General features: G+C 33.0%; 1 protein-coding gene across 2 annotated transcripts in view; it reads right to left on the bottom strand.

Annotated features, from left to right (window-relative positions):
• Positions 1–203: 203 nt before the first annotated feature.
• Positions 204–20,347, bottom strand: part of VAPA (VAMP associated protein A) — a 34,954-nt gene continuing 14,810 nt past the window's right edge. Inside the window, exons 2-7 of one of the 2 annotated variants that reach the window (XM_006920082.3) lie at positions 17,549–17,701; positions 15,704–15,807; positions 15,166–15,246; positions 8,466–8,600; positions 4,195–4,368; positions 204–979 (exon numbers count right to left, since the gene is read on the bottom strand). In XM_006920082.3, coding sequence (XP_006920144.1) covers positions 821–979; positions 4,195–4,368; positions 8,466–8,600; positions 15,166–15,246; positions 15,704–15,807; positions 17,549–17,701 — 806 coding nt within the window. In that variant the 3' untranslated portion in view covers positions 204–820. The remainder of the gene's footprint in view (positions 980–4,194; positions 4,369–8,465; positions 8,601–15,165; positions 15,247–15,703; positions 15,808–17,548; positions 17,702–20,347) is intronic. The other variant, XM_006920081.3, reaches the window with a different exon arrangement.

The raw sequence follows: 20,347 nt of genomic DNA, 5'->3' as shown, positions 1-20,347 counted from the left end.
CAAATTGATTATGATCTTCCAAAATACCAAAAGTAGCCTGAAAGTTTTATCAGTTCCTTTCCTTACAGAATGAGCACTTTTACCTACAAATATTGTAATATCTGAAAGGGCAATGCAAGATAAAATTGTGCATTATAAATTTCAAATTATCAGAGTGGACTCCCTGGTATCCCCGTGTGATGACACGACAGACACAAACAAGCTATTGAGCAAGAATCTGTTAACAGTTTTATTTTTTTGTTGTTGTTGTTAAATACCATGGGACAGGATTGTAAGGATGAAAAAAACTCAGTCAACAACTGCCTCACAAGGGATAAGAAAAATTCTGCCATGATATTAGCAAAGGTAAAGGAGAAAATTTACACTGTAAGAGGCACCATTTACCCACAGAATACCTCTTGGCATTTCCTGAATGAGTGGGATTAGCAATCTAAATAAATCATATTTCAAGAGGTAACAGCAACAGATAAAATTTAAAGGGATTATTAAAATAACATTTACAAGACTCTGAACAATTCTTGAACTCTTATTAAAACCACAAAGAAAGAACAATTCTTTATTTATGAATTTCGTAAAGGACTGAATGTGCAACTGACATCTGCTAGTGATGATCTGGTAATATACAATTTGTCCATTAGCCGAACAGTTTGTTTTTACTGTATTTTCTAACTGTAAGAGATCATTAAAGGCAAAGCCTATGACGCTGTACACACAAAAAAAATGGTCACCGTGGGCCATACTACCAATGAAATGGTAGGTAAACAAATCTTTTTCTGGTCAAGAGAAAAAAAAAAAGAAATAGCACTCTGCATGCTTCACTCTACAAGATAAATTTCCCTAGAAAGAATCCAATGAAAATGGCTGCAATTACAACAAGAAGTGAAGGAAGAGGACTGGTGACATTATCTCTGAAGGATGTAGTTGAGGTTGATCCAGGTTTATCCGAATGTGCTACCTTTCTGAGCCTTAAGCCTTCATCCTAGAAAGAAAAAATATGAACAAAAAAGAGGTTTTAAAAACAATAAGGCATATAATAAAACTACTAAGCTAAAATTCTATAGGCAGAAAGCAGATCTGCATGCATGTGATTGGGGATGGGAGTAGGTATTAACTGCTAACCAGCATAAGAATACTTTCTAGGATGATGCAAACATTCTAAAACTGGATTCTAGTGATGGCTGCACAATTCTATACATTTACTAAAAATCACTGAACTATATGCTCACAATGAGTATCTTCATAGAAAATGTAAATTATATCTCAATAATGATGACATTAAAAACCGGAGCTGAGAAAGATACTCCTAAAACACTGAAAAATCAGATATGACTACATTTATATAGAAGGAAAAATCCCATTAAATACAATTAAAGAGTTCCATGCATGCACTTACTTCCAAGGTGGCCCAAAGTATTTTTACACTGGTTGCCACCTGTCTAAGCCCCATCAGCCAAAGACTACCAGAAACAAATCTGTAGTCTGACAGCTTTACTGACTCACTCACTGCAACCAGGGCACCCAAACACAAGAGGCACAGGGAGTATCTCACCAAAGGAAAAGATAGGACTTTATAGGATTTTGGGAAAGGAGGAAATTCAGGATTAAATTTAAATAATGCAGTTCCTTGACATGCTCAAAGTAAAGCAGGAGGTCTGTGTGTAAAACGTTCAGCATTGGGTCTGAACTGCAAAGCAGACACAAAATCCTGTTCTTTTGGAAACTACAAATTACAACAGATGTTGGAATGTTGTATACAGAAACACCTCATCTTAAGTTCTGCACCTGGACTAAAAAAGGGAGGCTGCTTCTCTGCGCCAAAGTGACTCAAATGTTCCATACCAGAGTAGGCTGCTTCATTCTTACTGATATGATGGTTTCCATGTAGCAAAGTTTCTGACTGTCTATGATTTTAGGGAACAATGTTTCTAAGTAAGAAAGCAGTAGGAGGTTGTTATGACACTTTACCAGCTGCAGTATGACCCTAGAAAAAATATTGATTATCTGTATCTGTTAGCTAGGCAGTTTGCTTTATTTGTGTCCAACATCCCAACCAGTTGAATGGCAGGGCACATTTTTATTTCCTCAGTGCAAGCTAATTTTTATTTCCTTACACTGATTCTTCTAGTGTGCTTATTAATACCAAGTAAAAGAGTCCATAGCGCTTTATTTGCATTACTGGATTTTCTGAGGGTTTTATGAGTCTTTTCGGTCTTATGCTAATCAGTCCTGTGTGCAGAGAGTAGTGATTCTAAAGCAAGAACTTCAAAAAATACTTCTAGTGACTCTCATTCACTAGGTCTAGGGAGGGCCTGACCAAGTATATTTTTATAAAGCTCTCTGGGGAGATTCAGATAGACAGTGGATTAAAAGACAGAGGGGCAGTGATCAGACATGCTCAAAAAAGACAGAGGGGCAGTGATCAGACATGCTCAAAAAAGTTGATCTGGCAACAAATTATGATGGGTCCTGAAATTGATTCTATAAGCCAGTGGCCTTTTGTTTTAACTTTTAAACAGCAGAATGCTTTTTTAACGACTCTTAGAGAACATCAGTCTATAAAGAGTAGAGACCAGGAGTTAAGTCTCACTCACCTATCTCCCTGTTCACTCTTCCTATTTTCCAGCCCTGCCCTATTTGTGTCACTCCTACCATTTCCACTTCTCCGCTCCCTGCCAAGAAATAAAGTGGTTTTTCTGAACAAATACACTGAGCATGCTAAGGAGGACATCTTTCATCAAAGAACACGCTGTGCAAATCAGCCAATAAAGTAAAAGTAACAAAGAACTGCATCGTTTAAAATCCATGGTATGTGGGTATAAAATGGAGATATTCTTTCTACTGGGGGCAGGGGGCTTCTGAGGGGGTATTAAGGAATATGAAGAAATAGCCAGAAAAATTATTTCAGAACAGATCAATTCAAGATATAGGGCCTTTGATTCAGAGTGTAGTTCCTATGTACATTTAAGACAGAATAACCAAATGCAGATTAAGTCCCATAAATGAGCTTCTTTTACCTATATATATATTTTATCTACATTGATACAAAAAACTGCCTTAGAAAGCAATTTAAAGGTATTCAGATCCTGATACTTGTCAAAGTCTAATTATTAATAACTTCCACACATATTCAAATTAGTCCTCAATTCACCAGTCCGTCCATCCGTCCGTCCATCCATCGATTCATGTATACACACACACACACACACACACACACACACAAATAACTACTGTATGTGTGTGCTATAAATGCAAAGATGAATGAACACAGCCCTTACCCCCAAGGAAACCACTGCCCACTAGAGGGAGAAACACTTCCAACAAATTAGAGGCATGGTGGAAACAAAGGAGACAGCATTCCAAAACAATTTTTCTTTTCTTTTTGTGGGGAATAGTGTCCTACAAAAGGTTATGCTGAAAAGATGCCAAGAACCAAGGTCCAAGAGATGAATGTGCATGTATGTACGTGCTATGAGAGTAGGGAAAAGAATTCAAGGCAACGAAGAGAACTTAAGCTAAAGCAAAAGAGGGTGATAAAACAGAAAGGCTTCTTCAGGATACTATAGCCAACGCTATCCAATACAAACGTAATATGATCTTCGAATATGAGCTACATGTGTAATTTTTAAATTTTCTAAAAGCATACTAAAAAGGTAGAAAATTGGCAAAATTAATTTTAATATATTGTATTCATTCTTATAACCAAAACATTATTTCAATATGTAACAAACAATACAAAAAAAGATACTTTACTCTTTTTGTACTAAGTCTAAGAAATCAGTGTTTATTTTACACTCGCAGCACATTTCAATTCAAACCAACCACATTTCAAGTGCACAATAGCCCCATATTACTAGTGGCTGGCTACCCTATGGGATAATACCATTCTAGGCACTTCATATGACTAGGGCACAGAACGTGAAGGGTGAAAACAAGAGAGGAAGCTAGCAATGCCACAAGCCACATCACAAATAACTAGGATGTCTGCTAGGAAAAAAACCTGCAGGCAATAAGCCATAGTAAAACTGTAAAAAGAGGTTGGGAGTGGGGAGCAAAGGACAGAACATAAATCAATCGACTGGGGAAAATGAGAAAGAAATGACCAAAGATACATTTAAAAACTAATAAAATAGCCCAGTAATAGTCACATATCCTATGCCTCCGTTTAAATCAACTAATTTTCAAAAAACAACTTACTCTCAGGTGTCGATTTTCTTCTGATAGCTTCATCATTTCTCCCTGAAGTCTTTTACACTCTTCCATGAGTTTCCTTGTTTCAGTATCATTGAGTGAAACACTATGCGGTTTTGGCATGGGTCCATCTTGTTTTGATGCATTCAGTGGAACAGCTTTGCTAGGTTCCATATCATTCTGTATTACAAAGACAGTGGGAATTTTTTAACTGACCAAATGTTACAGATTTTAAACATTTAAATTACACATCCTTCTTTTCAAAAAAAAGTTACTTGAAAGTTTTGACAATTTTCGATTTCACTAATAAGGAATTTTTTAATACCAAGTGTTATGGTCATCTGTGAACAATTTTACAAAGGCTAAATCAGCAATTAGATAAACAAAATAAGAAGCCCGTTTCCTCCTCTTTCCCATAACCCTTTGCACTTACCTCTACCAAAGCACTTCTCATATATCATAATAATGTATTTTTGATGTTCTTTCCTATAATACTTCAAAGGCTGGGATAGCAAGAGTCATTTCTCTTTGTATTTACCCCTTAACCCATCACAATGGCCAAGTTATTCAATGAAAGTATGCTAAATGATTGACGCCAACCAAAATCCAAATGTGAAGGTAATTTTCAGTGCTCTGATTCTGCAATCAAATGAGGTTCCAGGAGGGTAGGGGGGATATTATCATAATCCTTCCAGCAAAATTACGAGACTATTTAAGAAAAACATTTAAAATAAAACCTAATTTCTAGAACAAGAAAAAAATAACTGAAGGATATAAATACTGAAGGAGAGAGGAGATAATGAACACAAATATATCATTGCAAAAAAAAAAAAAAGAGGAAAGGGAGTTAATTCCATGACCTCAAACTCAAACATAAATGATTCTTTCAAATAATTAGTATCACTGTTTGCTTTAATTCATGAAATTCAATATGGAATCATGGTACTGAGACACTTTTAAAAACCACAAGCCCCCAAAATCTTAATTCTTACCAACACTTTACCCATTTGAAACTAGTGGCAAAAGCACGGAAACAAATAGCTAGGGCAGCACCTAATTACTCGTGAGCCTGTAATCTAAAGTGCCTCAGTACCCTTTCAGCCTAACATCATTTATCCCATCACACATAACAGTATTAGTGCAACAGGTCATTATTTTAATTAAAATTTTACTTGCCAAAAACTTTTAGATTAAAAAAAAAAAAAAAACTGCTTTATTCAGATGTAAACTTCTAACAAAAACATTTCCAAATCAACTTTAAGGCATTCCAAAGTACACAATATTTTAATTACAGATTATACACCTTTCACATCATCCAGCTCCCAAATTTATATAAAGTGTAAACATTTTATTCAAGGGGCAAAACCAGTCATCTTCTTATGGAGGGGATGTGATTTCATCATTATACCTAAATCCACATAAAAATTAATTTTATGAGGTTCTAAGGTACAACAACTATACATCTGACCTGTTAACATTCGAATTTTTTCCATTTTTCTTTAGAAGCTTCACATTGTGAAGTTGTTGAGAAGCCTACTTCAATTTTCTTCTCTGAGTTTTTCTCTTGCTAATTCTTGTTTTTCACCCGATCCTCCCCTGTCCCCAAACAATCCGATCTCTATCATTAAAAATCTGTTTCAGATATATTTTGCTCTCCACCAATATTGTTTCCCATTTTTTTCCTTAATACTAATTAGATTTCAAAATGATTTTTCAAGTGTGTTCAAATTCCAACCTAGAACCAGTCCAAGTCCTCAAAATGAGGGTGGTACATTGCCTTCCTCTGTAAAAACAAAGGTAATAGTCAACAATATGACAACTGCGGAACCTTTTAGGTTTTGGTTAAGAACTGCAGGAAAAAATATGCTCATACCAAAAAGTTGACTAAGAAATCAGGAGATACATGAGGCCACTTAAGTGAAAAGAAAAAACTAAAATGAGGAAACATCAAACTGTTCAAAATTGGATTTTTATTTTTAAATAAATTCTTGAAATTCCAGAAAATTTAGAATTATGAGGGGAGAGGAAATTACTTCCCATTATCTCATCAACCCAACTTTTATATGTTATCTTCCAATATTTTAAATATTCATATTTTGTAAAATCAGCATACATGTAACATTTTTATCTTTATATGTATCTTTTAATTATCACTTTAAATGACACAATATGTCATTAAATATTCTATTCTGTACCTCACTAAAATTATTAAAACATTTCACTCTTGTTAGACATCTGATAGATAGCTTCCCACTCTTTGGGATTTAAGCAATATGTCAATGAATATCTCTTACAATGGCAGAACTAGATTTTTTTTTAATTGAAATTTTTCTTAATGTTGTAATACCACTTTTATAACAAAAAGGAAAGGAAATGTCATACCAATTTGTGGAGCATAAACAGAAGACTAGAATGAAAAAGATACAGTGAAGCTTAAACACATTTCAAAAGTGAGCCAAATCATGAAACAAGTTACATGGAGTACAGTTATATTATGCACTGTTCAGGTCCCCTAAAAACCAGTCAACATACATAAGAGATGCAAAGAAATCTAATTTATTTATATATAATTAAAGTATAAGCATATATAACCTAACTTAGTTGAGGGTTAAAAAGAGGGGGATGAGGGGACTGAGTCACTCGTGTAGTAACAATCTGAAGAGCCTTATGGGAAACACTAAGGCTGCTGTGACCTTAAGCACATGCTTCCATTCAGGAGCTCCATTAGTGAGGTTTGGCTCCTGGAAAACAGCTTGTTCCTTGAGAGTTGCTTCATACTGGTCCAGAAAGAGGAGACTGGTTGTTCTGAGAACCGTGAAACAAGCAAACTAGAGGGATTCAACATGCTGTGACTCTTAGAAAATGGATGAATTGTAACATTACATTAAGATTATATTTAACACTGCAACTTAGAATACACTGAAAGACCAGCGCCATGATATCAATCAAGAAAATATACCATACCTTGTACTATTTCCACTATTTCATATTATTTAGCCTATCTGCAGTAATCCCTCTCCATCTATGAGTTGAATTTACTTCTGTATTCTTTTTAAACAATCTTCAGAATTTCAATTCCAACATTCTAAGTTATTCCTATTGGGGGTAATTAGACAAAGAGAAAGCTAGGGATTGGAAATAGAAAGGGAAAAGTAAAATAGAAAGGGAAAAGCAATGAAGCCTTGGGGAGGTTGGGGGAGCTAAAGAACGCAAATATGGGGCTACATTCTTGTGACATTACAGGGAAGGGGTTAATATATAAATAAAAAACTAAAAGACTAAAGCCAAGAGCTATGGCATGAAATTGCCAGAGGCATAATTAAGCCCTAACCTATGAAAAGATATTATCTGAATAATGTTACTGAAGATTTATTTTCACTCTAAAACAAGCAATTTACTGTTTCTCTTGGATCATATTCCCAGAATAACTAAAGTCACAAAATCAAAAAGTATTAGATATTTAGAAAAAGGGTGAGATTTTTTTAACCCCTCTCTGAAAAGCCAAATCATAAGCATAAGCAACCTGTTCAAACTGCGGGGTTCTTGAAGTTTCCAGTGAGCAAGAAATGGTAAAGGGAATCATACAGTAACCATTATACCATCATTCTCATAAGTCGCCATTATCTTACTGCTGTGCTGTCACTGTTCTTGAGTGAATGTTAAGTATGTACATGTATACATGCATACACACACGCACACAAAAACATTAATAATTTCAAATATGATTTAAGATCTTTAAGGGCTTATAGCACAAACTCTCCTACCCTGGGGTCATTGTAAATAACCAACAATGACAGTTAAAGGGGTGACTATTATTTGCATTTGATAACAAAACATAAAATAGTAATTTCACCTATCTTTTTTAATATATATATATAAACACAAATACTTGCCTGGAAATCAATGTTTGCCAGCTTCTACCTTTACTGCTATGCCTGCGGGTCTATTCAGACACATTCCTAACTCCCTCTTTAGAGTATGCTTGCAAAGTCTCAGTGACAGAATAAATTATACCAATTTCATTACAATGTTCAAACTTACATTTGTCCTCAATTTTGAGATTTTGTTAAGTATTAAATGTTTTTTTACAACAGAAAAGTTTATGTGCATGATTTTTAAGTGATTTGTGGTTCTACTGTAATTCTGAACATAGCTGAAAATTTCAATTCTTTTTATTTCACATGACACTCACAATACCATGTATGTGCTAGGCAACTACATTAACATAACCAGTAACACTAGTAGACTCCTATGTCTGTTAGCTTCCTAAAACAAACCTTCTGCTTCTCCTGTTTGAACACATTGAGTCCCCTGGGGTCATTCTTCATGTTATAACTGGCAGGAGTTGCAACTGTGTTGTTGATGCTGCTCATTGAAGTGACAGCCGGAGCAGTCCCTGGTGAAGTTATACCCTGAGGTGGCATGGGAAACATATTCTCAGATTCGCACCAAACTCTGAGTTCTCCTGCACGGTACTGGGAATGACTAACACAGAAATCATTAGACTCTAAAACATTTACATTTTATTCTATATATAAGAAATGATATTAATAAATAATAGCTCTATTCAAGCAAAAAGTACAAAATTTCTGAACTTTTTATATTATTTCCCAAAATTAGCTATGATCATCTTGCATTATATATAAACCTATATCTTCCAAATTAAATATAAACCTAATTAAATTTATGCTAGCCTCATGTTGTCCAAAAATGAAAACCTTATAACTTTGTTACTCTTAATTTTTGCTACTAATCTACTCTTGAACAAGCACTTTGTATTTTCTTAACTTTAATAACTCAACCTGAATAAATGAACTTTTTTCTCCTTGAGGTTCAAAAACTACATTTATAAACCTTTCTTGTACTAAACAACACCCTCCCCAAAACACACACACACACACTTCTCCCAGGACCAATAAACAAATTTAAAGATGCATGTAACATTCCAATATGCCATTATCTCCATCATTCTCTTCCTACCTTCCAAATTCCTCTAATTCAGATAAAACTTTTACACAAAAATGTTGAGACAGACTCTAAAATAATATTTACTGATATCCAGATCATTCTATATAACTAAGAGAACTCTATCTTACTTATCAGTGCACTGTCCCTAATCTGTTGTCTCAATAAAAAAGGGTATATTTAATCATAAAAAGTCTCTATACATAAGACTCCTGAAATGCCCTGTTCTTGACAGCCCTTCATTCTTAAAATGAATCATTATTTTCTCCTAGAAAATAGGTCATTAATAGATGTTATATGTAGGGCATAAATGAAACCAAATACATTTTAAAAATCTGGAAAATATCAAGAAGAGTTGGAGGCCTCAAAAAAAAAAAAAGAATTTTAAAATAATTTTTAAAAACTGCAGTACTAAAGATTTTTCTTTCAAAAAAATTTAATTGAACACAAAAAGTTGAATGTGATAAAACATAAATAACAAGTTAATTAAAATCACATTCACTCCTGAATAAACACTACCACTAACTGTACCTTAGATTTCATAATACTAAGTTTATAATAACTAAAAAGAGCTAATAATTCAGAAAAACCCACTCTGTAAAATATAGTCAGTGCTTTAGTATCATCTGCCTACAACTATCAACAACCCAGGAATGTGCTGAATGGCTCTCAGTATTCACACTAAACACAACTCAGCCAAACTCTATTGGCCATTAATATACTAAAATATATCCAGTCAAAGACCTGCTGTTCCCTAGGACTGGGGAGACCACACATTTTAGTGTGCCTAACGGCAGTATTAGCTAATGCCTGTTGTCCAGAAATAATTATTAAGTAGTACCTCCTTTAATTCTAAAATAACAAGGTTTCTGGATTCCTGTGTCACTCTATCTGTGATCCAAATTAGACAGCTATTTCCTAAAAAGAAGCCCATATTCTAATGGTTCAAATAAATTAAAACTGTTGTCATGAAAAATTACTTCTTTAAACTATAAAAATAAAAACATAAGACTCAACCACTATACTTCTAAAGCTGGCACTATCCTTACCGTACAAGATTGACCACAAAACTTCAACCATTTTCTTATTTGTATAATTAGTATCAAGGTCCTAAAAGAATTAAAGAAACCAAACAATAACATCTTTTTCTCACTGTTTTTAGAACACATAAATGCCCAAGAACACCATACTTAAAAAGATCCAGATCCTCAAACAGATGAGGTATATATTTACATTATGTACTTAAATCAAATATGTTTACTTTTGGGGGGGGAGGGGGGTACCAGTGAGGAGCTGCAGGTAGGAGTTTGAGAGGGGGATAGGGTGCTTAACATAAAAAAAAAAAAAAAAAAAAATCAACATCAGAAAGTCTAAGACATGCCTGCTATATCAACTTTGAGAACAAAGTATCAACGACTATGATAGCTACTGTGCAATCTATCAGCTTTGGGTACTAACCAAATTTTTCTAAGTTGACTACTAAAGATCATAAATTCTGACAAACAACTCTTTAAATTGTGCTTCAATTAATATAGTTTACGATGTATGAACAAATAAACAAAAGGTCAAATGATCTTAAGTAATTCATTATAAAGCAATCGTAATTACAAACTAAAAAAATCGATTTCGTACTCTGTACTTTTAAACATGTATTACCAACATAGTTTTCATTATATTTTTTGTTCATCTCTCACATTTAGAAATTCATTTTCCTTGAATAAGGGAATATCACTTTTAATCAATTTGTGTAAGTCAGAATCCAGCTTCGTCCAGCATTTTATCAATTTATCAGTCAACAAATTTTATCTAGATAAAACACTATCCAATAATGCCCTAACTTCCTAACTGATAAGTTTCACACTAAACTGAAGATAAACATACAGAAAAGGGATATTAAGTAATCTTGTAATTTTACCTATGCTAGATAAACGCTAAATGATTTCTATCAAAATTTCTAGCTGGGTGCTAAAAAGAAACCAGTATGTCAAAAATACTATGGTTTTTAAGCAATTTTATCAACTTCAACTATAGACAACACTGAACTGGAAATGGCAAGATACAATTATCAACAGGGTCTAGTTTCCACATGAATAATTACAAAAAAGGTGTTTTACATGTATTTATATATATAGTTTTCATCCTTAATTATAATAAACAAAAACTTTATTATATATTTGTACTATTATACACAATCCAGATTTGGCTATATTGAGGTTTCATATTTTCTAAAAAGGATGAATTGCAACATTAAACTGATGACTTGATAGAAAGTCACATAATCAACAACTCAGAACTGGGTCTGTGCCAGGTTGCATTCAATTTAAATACATATTAAGATTTCTTGTAGAATCTCTACCTTAACAGCAACTCAAGAATGAGTTTAAGCAGTAACAGTGTTTCCAAAAGTATATTTTATAGAATACCAGGTATTACACGAGAAATTACATTATATTAAGTAAAAAAGAAATGCTGGATTGAACAATATTTTCTTTATTCAGGGTCTATGATATGCAAATATGCAATGTGCTTATTTATTGGAAAACAGAGTATTTGGAGCAGTCTTCCTAATTCATTTGACCACAGAACCTTTCCAATCCAATATATTTTGGAAAATACTACCTTATAAAAACACAGCTGTTTCAGCTCTTCTTCTTAATATGCACATGACTCGATCAAGGCTATCTCTAAGTTTAATATATACTTTTTCTTGTACATTTGTATCATATAAATTTGAAATACTAACATACTGAAATATTGAGTCTCATTTTATGTGTAAAACTTAAAAGGTAAATTCCAAACACTTAAAAATATCCATCAAGAAGTATAATGGCAAAGCCAACAAGCCACATACATGAGTTGCTATATCGAAAAAGCACTGCAGCTGGTTCACAGAATAACAACTCTGCCCATTCTTCTCAGGGCTAGTGTTGGATTTTACACTTTTTGAATTATCCAAGATATTAAAGAACATATCCCAAACATAAAATGCAACCACAAGAAATAAAAAAAGATACACATTATCCTATGTGATGGTGCCATAATTTTACCATTAAAATTTTGCCATTTGAAGAAGTGCCTTCAAATGACAATTAGGCCTCTATTCTAATCTTAACCAAAAAAGTGGTTTGATAGAAATTCTGAAAATTCATTGTCTTATTCCAGTGCCCAGATAATGGTCTTAAATACCATCTTCCACTTAAAGGAGCCAGAGCTTCTTGAAGAAATGGCTGATTCCAGGTCTGGGTCTGGAAATATCTTGCCATATTAGACCAATCAAGAAAATTACCAAAGACTAAGGTAAAAAGGATTCAGAAACCAACTTGAAGAGGTTCCTACTAGCCAATTTGAGCACCAATAATGATAATAACTGCAAGGAACTTAAATATAGATATGTTTAAGCTCATTAGTTTATAACAATACAGAAAAGAGAATAGAGAGAGGAAGGAAGAAGGAAGAGAGGTTAACTCATATCAGAGGAACTCTTGTGACCAATTCACTTTTTGAAAGCCTAAAACTAAAGAGAAAGACTTAGGCATTTATCTTGCCTTTATAAACTCTACTATTGAATGAATAGCCAAATATTAGATGAGCACAAGCTTCTCTCTACAAAGTACTCTAATATAAGATAGAAGTGACAGAAATGTCACCATTATGAAACTTTAAATGAATTAATGGACCTAGACCAGATTTTTTTTCAATTTCGATTTTACTGACATTTTGGGCCTGATAATTCTGTTATAGGGGTTGTCCTATGCATTGTAGGAAGCAGTACCCGTCCTTTCCCCACTAGCCGCCTATAGCACTCCACCTTTCCCAGTTGTGACAACCAAAAATGTCTCCAGACATTGACAAATATCCCCTGGGGGGCAAATCACCCCTGCATGAGACTCACTCATCTACACATTGCACACCAATGGCTGCTAACTTCACATAAAAAAGTAACCAGACATTATGTGCCTCCTTAATAGAATATATCACCACCTAACAAAGCAGTCTTGCCTCTCCCCATCAGCAAAAATAAATCTCAATTTAATCAAGCTCCTATTTCCGACTACAGGAAATACCAAAGACAGAAGAAAAATTAAATGACACAAGGATGCAATCAGCGATATCTACTCTATTAGGAAAAGTCTATAGAACAAACTCAGTTTCTTTAAGAAATAATTTACAAGAGAAAAACAGAGAGAATCTATATATTAAGAGATTTAAGAGAAACATCATCTAATAGCAGTATGTGGACTTTATTTTTATCTCAATTCCAATAAACTGCAAAAAAAAATTTTTAATGAAAATTTTAAATGAAATTTCACTTTTTGGGATATTTCCAAAGGAAACAAAAACACTGTCAAAGAAGTATCTGCATTCCCATGTTCACATAACAGCATTATCTACAAAAGCCAAGACATGTAAATAACCTAAGTGATTGTCAATGGATAAAACAGATAAAGAAGTTCTGGTATATATATACACAATGGGATATTATTCAACCAGAAAAAAGGAAGGAAATCTTGCCATTTGCGATAATACAGATGGACCCTGAAGACTTTACGCTAAATGAAATAAGTCAAGATACGGAAAGATAAAAACTGTATGATCTCATTATATGTGGAATCCTAAAACAAGCAAGCAAACAAACTGAAAAAGTGATCAGATTTGTGGCTACCAGTTATAAGATAAATAAGAACGGGGGTGTAATGGACAACATGATAACAATAGTTAACACTGTTGTATGACATAGCTGAAAACAAAGTAAATCCTAAGAATTCTCAACACAAGGAACAAACTTTTTTTTTTTTTTGCATCTGTACAAAATGATAGATGTCAACTAAATTTATGGCAATCATTTCACAATATACATATCAAATCATTATGCTTAAATTTATACAGTGCTATATGTCAATTATATCTTAAAACTGGAAAAAAAATTAGTTAACCCAGATAATATGCTGTCATATTTTCTTGGTTCCAATAAAGAGCTTTGCAAGCTATTGGTTTCCCGCCAACCTAAGCAAAAGAGAAAGTAAATTCCAAAAGGGAATATAAACATGCCATGGAACCCTCACTTTCCATTAAGTATACATGCACTCACATTTTTTGTTTTTGGCAAGCTTCTCCAAATCCCTTTAAAAAGGAACTTAAAACACAATATATAATTTGGTCAACATGTAATTACCATTCAGAGACTTTTTCATGTCAACTTGTATTGAAAGAGTAACACAATAATTGAGCCCATGTATTTAATCTGCAAGTAATTTTTAATCTCCCTCCAGGTCAAAGAGATAGTCATGTCACACTGTAACCTTATTGTGACAAACATATTATTTTATATATTGTCACCAAAAATAAAACCCTACTTACCTTTCAAGTTCTTCCTAAACCATAGAAAAAGATTCGAATCAGCATTTCAAAAGGAGGATATGGAAAGTGACCACAACCCATTCTATACAAAGACTATTTTTAAAACTACACACATATATTCCTTAGTCCCCCAAATTATATTTACCTCACACTAATCAAAGAGCAACATAAAATTCACTAAAGAATAAAATCAGATAGATTTTGGCCAAAATCAATACTGAGCAAAATATCTGGGAATAGCCAAACTTGGATTAAACTGCTTATTCATGTAAATTAAATCTTTTATTCCTAGATTGATGGTATATATAATTGCCAAAAAGCAGTTTATGTCTGTTACTTAATTATATTTATGTATACACCTGTCTCATTCTAAAAAAGATCTTGAAGTAGTTTAAGTGACAAAATTTAGTAGAATTTAATGATTATTCTACATCATCCAACTTCTACCTAAAAGTAGTTTTCTTCTTGAACAAACATGTTATAAAGTAAGAAGAGTATAACAAGTTTTTTTAAAAAACTTAACCACTGGGTCTTACAAAGGAGAATAGCCATTATTATACACCCCACAAAGGTAGAAACAAAAAGAAAAATTAATTTCAAGCAACTTTGAGAAATTGTTAACAGCTTCAAATTTTCTAACATTTTCCTACTTACCAATTTATCATTTTCATTGGGCATTTCAAAAACACATCTCAATTTAGAATCCATTAAATCATCAGGTTTTGCCTCTTTCCACTAAAAAGACAAAATCAAACATGAGATAGAAGAGGTATGACCATGACAAACAGGTTTCACCTCAAAAGACACCTCAAAAAGATTAGTGTAGCTGCTTGGTGTAGGAGTGGTGTCTCTGGCTCCGCCAGGATGCAATGCTGCCCTCTGAACTGATCACCCTGCCATAGTTATCTGGTAATGCCACAGAACTTTTCATACAATTCTAAAAAGGGCTACTATCATCATCCATTAAAATCATACTAACATCTCTACAGAGATTACAAGATTTTCGTACTAGCATTTCTAAATTGTTTCTTTGAAATACTTCTTTTATCCTTGAAATAAAGTTAGGATTATCGGTAATAAACAGATTTGTGGACTTTTTAAAATTAGGTTTCTCAATTGAGAACTAAACAAATCCCATAGTTTAAACAAAATTCCCCAAAATAAATTCTGTTCGCTTGACTTCCATACTTACCACAGCTTCCATATCTGAAGTGTTTGGCGGAGCAAAAATTGTTTGTACCATAAACTTGTGTTTGCTTTTTTCATTGGGATCATAGTCAAAAGGCTGTAGCATTACTGAAAATAAAAAAAGGACATATTACATAGTCTTCTGCGTTTCTTTGCTTCTTGTTATTATCTCATTCACTAATATGCAAATTTAAAGAAAATCAGGAAGTGTTCAAGGAACCAAACACTGGATTATTTACATTAAGGACCCAGAATCAATTTTATATTTTCTATTATTTTTAAACTGTCCATTTTTGTGATTTTCTAAGTATTTAACAACCCACAAAATAAACAGCTATTTAAAAAAAATAAATATCAAGTTTAAGCTTGGAAATTTCCAAAACTTTGCCAACATTAACTATTTTAATTCCTGAAAGCTTTGATTAAATCTAGTTAAGTTGTCAATTAAAACCAGTTAGAAATTTAGGCTTAATTTTAATAGTGATAGTATCTCTTGAAATTAAACAACTAGCATATTTAAAGGAGAAATTTTAAGTAACTTAAAAACTCACTACCACATATTAGTGTTCCAATATAACTAATTTTTTTTAAAATAAATTTTAAACAAACACCCATTCAAGAAGAGTTTATCAATCTGTTTAAATGTGATTCTAAAACAAAGTATATAAGGAAACCATACAGCCTCATGATTTCCAGAATTTTTCTAGCAGCTAATAATTGCATTCAAATTTTCTCTAATCATTCATTCAGTAGCCTATAAAAAGAGGGTTTTTATAGGGCTCATGTGGTTAATAAATCATGCTAAATTTTGTAATATAAATCTAATAACAAATCAGCAATTATACAAAATATGTATATAATATTGTAGAAATTATTCACCTGTTAATACTTAGATTATTTCTGATATACAAACACACACACATATGCCTATCAACATGTTCAAAAAGACAAATGCAATTAAGCAAATGAGAAACATCAATTACATAAGAAAATATTATTTCTAAGTTATGTCTGAGAAGTCCATCAACTTCCACCATAGTTAAAAAAAAAATTTTTTAAGAGCCAAATACAAAGCAGCCGAAAACAGGATAAACGCCCACGATCCAGATAAAGCACAATAAATTTCCTTCCCTGAGCAATCATTATAGGTTAATCAGTAGGCCTGAGAGGTTCACCCATAATTAAAATACATTCTCATACTTGCTTCCTATTTCTCAGCTATATTTGATGATATCTTTAGGGAGTATATCTTGAGAAGTCTGAGGGAAGAAAGAAGCATTTTATAGAAGGCGTTAATCATGGCAATAGCACAGACTTCACCGCAAGAGTAAATATGTAAGAAATCAAGTATATACTCTTTGAACTACAAGGAACTGCTGATATTTATAATGAAAAGCATAAACACTCATCTAATTTTATACAATCAGCAAAAAAGAGGCACTGTATATTTTAAGCAAAAGATTTAGTATACTTCTATAGCTGCAGGCAATATGTAACAATAGCTAGAGATCCAAGTAAGAATGATCAATCACAACAATAATATATTTCAAAGATAAAATAATAAGGGCAGAGAATGTGGTAGTGAGCTGTAGAATAGATACAAAATTTGAAATTGACAATTGCTTATAAATCAACCACGTAACACCCAATCATAACATAAGGGCGAGAAATTTTCTGCAACGATTTGCATACAGTAAGAGAAGAGAAGGACATCATTAAAGGCAAAGCCAGAATAATTTAAAAGCTTTTCTCCCCCTCCAGATGAAACCCTATTAATTAAAACCAAATTAAACATAATCATAAAATGTCAAAAGTCAAAACTGCATAAATTCAGAATATGATTTTCTACCTGAAACAGTCACAGTCAACCCAGGGTCAATAATTCCACTGTTGGGTCTCACACAGTACCGACGAGGTGCTGTAGTCTTCACTTTGAAACATACTTTTCTATCCGATGGATTTCGCAATTTAAGGTTTGTAGTGACTACATCTGTGAAGGGGCCTGCAAGGTTTAGAAACCAAACACAAACAAAAATATTTTTAATTGGATTCTGGCACACACAAAAAGCAAAATTAAAAATTAAATTACAACCTCAATTTTCTTTAAAGTATGTATTAAAGTCTGTGGACAAAAATATGCCAAATGATTAACAGTACTTTTCCCCAAGTGGTAGACCTAGAAATGAGTTTTACTTTCTTCTTCAGTCCTTACTATATTTTACAAAATCTCTACATGAGCTTGTGTTACTTCTAGCAAATAAAAGTATTTTAAAGCTTCAATTTATGAAATAAGTCCACAATTAAATTTATAGTAGGTCAATACCACAAAATTGAAAAGATCAGGATTTTCCAATGGTCTGCAAATCACTGCCAATCTTCAATTCATTTTACTAAACTACAAAAATCCCTACATCTCGAAGACACTACATCCAACAAAAACAGTGCTGCTCTTGCTTTACCCCAATTAGGTTTGAATCATTCACTGACTTATTTAGTGTTTATGATGACCACTGTTTCAAATGCTCTAGATACAATGTTTTTCGGCTTGGTTCTTCAATCGAACAACATAAAATGGCAAAACAACCCCCAAAAAGGTGATCCAGTCCTGCCTGAATTAAATAAGTCCAAACCATTTTTTTAAAGTTGGGGAAAGGAAATATGATAAGCATTTTTGCTCTCGGCTAAAGAAAAGCCTAAAGACAGAATATGCAGATTAATTTAGACAATATATATCTATTAATCTGGAGACAAAGGACAAACTTAAAGATATGTTTCAATGGGAAGCGATAACCACACACTTCTAACTAACCCAAATGCAATTTTAAATGGTTTTTAAAACAACTGGTTTTAGGTTGTCATTTTTAAAAAAAGCTACAATACTGAAATCAAAGACTATTATAAAGGTTATCTTTCTTTCGTTTAAATAAACCACTATGTCTTTTAAAACTTTAAAACAAACAGATCTGCCTAAAGAAATGATAGGAAGAGAAATAGATTTCTAATCAAAGGCCATTAAAAGGTACTTATTCCAAGTCCTAGGAAGTGAAATTATTTTATCCTATGATTAAAATTTTTGAGTTGTAAAATATTTTCTAACAAAGAATAGGAACTGGGATGAGAGAACAGAGATAGAAATGAGATTAGGAGAAAACTTATATATAAAGGCAGAGAACTAGTTACAGAAAAGAAAAAATTTTAATGCAAAATAGCCATTTAAATCAACAGGTATGCATGTCATTTGGGGGGGGCAGTATATAGACAATGTACATATGAAGTACAATCTTTCTAACAGCTTGCTTTTAATTACATGGTCAAGTTAATCATTCAATCTGAATATTATTTTACACCCTTTGCTTCTTCAATCCCAACTACTTGCTTTTTGTTGAGCAGCTGATTAACAACTCCACCATACATTGGCATATGAAAGTAAAGGAGAAAACTTCAATCTGTCCATTTGCCACGAGTCCACAAAATGATTAGCTATCGACACATTTTAAACTACTGATAAAACTAGGAGTAAGACATAGATTCCATTTAATATTCTCAAAGTCCATAAATTACTAAAGAGAACTGAAAATGTGCAAATTTTTATAGGACTATTTCAACTAAGGTATGACAAAAGAAACATTTCACAAATTTTTAATTTTGAGCAACCCTGTATTTTCATACCATAATCATGTGTTTAATTTTTAAATTTTAAATTGAATTTTTCTAACTCTCCCCAACTTTAGAGAATACCAATTATCCAAAATAAGGTAAAATAACAAGATTTTTTTTTTTTTTTGAAACTGATTTAGAAAATAAAACGTGTCAATTTTTATCAAAACATGAATTCTGGAATAATACTTAAACATTATATTGCCTAGCAGGCAATAGATTGTGGTCCTTCTAGACATAAAAATGCAAACTACCTGGAGTTGAATATGTCACAACAAAAAAACTCCAATTTAAAACAAAATTTTTAACTGGATACATTAATCTTATCAGTACAATGTAAAATAACCTATAATAAACCCACCTAACAAATTAAATTGAGATTTTCTGCTCCACTGTGTCCCTCTAACCAAGCCTCTCTAAAGGTTGCTCCCAGCAGACAGTTCAGAGTCTGAGCTCATCTTCCTGGTTAAAATGGAAAAGCAGCAAGTACTGATAATCATTAATTAGCACAAGAATTACCAGATCTAATAGCTCTAAGAGGTCCTTCAAAGAAACAACTGGTCCACTCTTGTGGGTCACAGAATCCTTTGAGAATCTGAGGAAAGTGATATACTACCCGAGAAAAACATACATAGGTGAATATTCCAAATAATTTTACACTGAATTTGGGGGGGAGGGGAAGGAGTGGCAAAGGTGAGATAGGGAGATTAGGTTGTGGGTGGGAGGGAGACATGGACCACTGAAGCCTGCAGGTTAAAAAGACCTGGTAAAATCTACCTTTACAGACTCTCGAAAACAAAGGGAAGATATAAATTATATAATTTGCTAAAAAACAATCCTAAATCCCAGGTCCCTGTTAGGTATTTTTGCCTGACATTATGACTGAGTGGTGCTATTGCTGAGGGGGGAAAGAGGAACAAAATATTAGTTCTGCAATGCCAAGGCAGACCCATACATTGAAGTAATATGCCCCTATCCCACCAAATTTTCA

This window comes from Pteropus alecto, unplaced genomic scaffold, assembly GCF_000325575.1.
Source record: "Pteropus alecto unplaced genomic scaffold, ASM32557v1 scaffold146, whole genome shotgun sequence".
Classification (NCBI taxonomy): Eukaryota; Metazoa; Chordata; class Mammalia; order Chiroptera; family Pteropodidae; genus Pteropus; species Pteropus alecto.
This window is presented reverse-complemented; position numbering and strand designations above follow the sequence as displayed.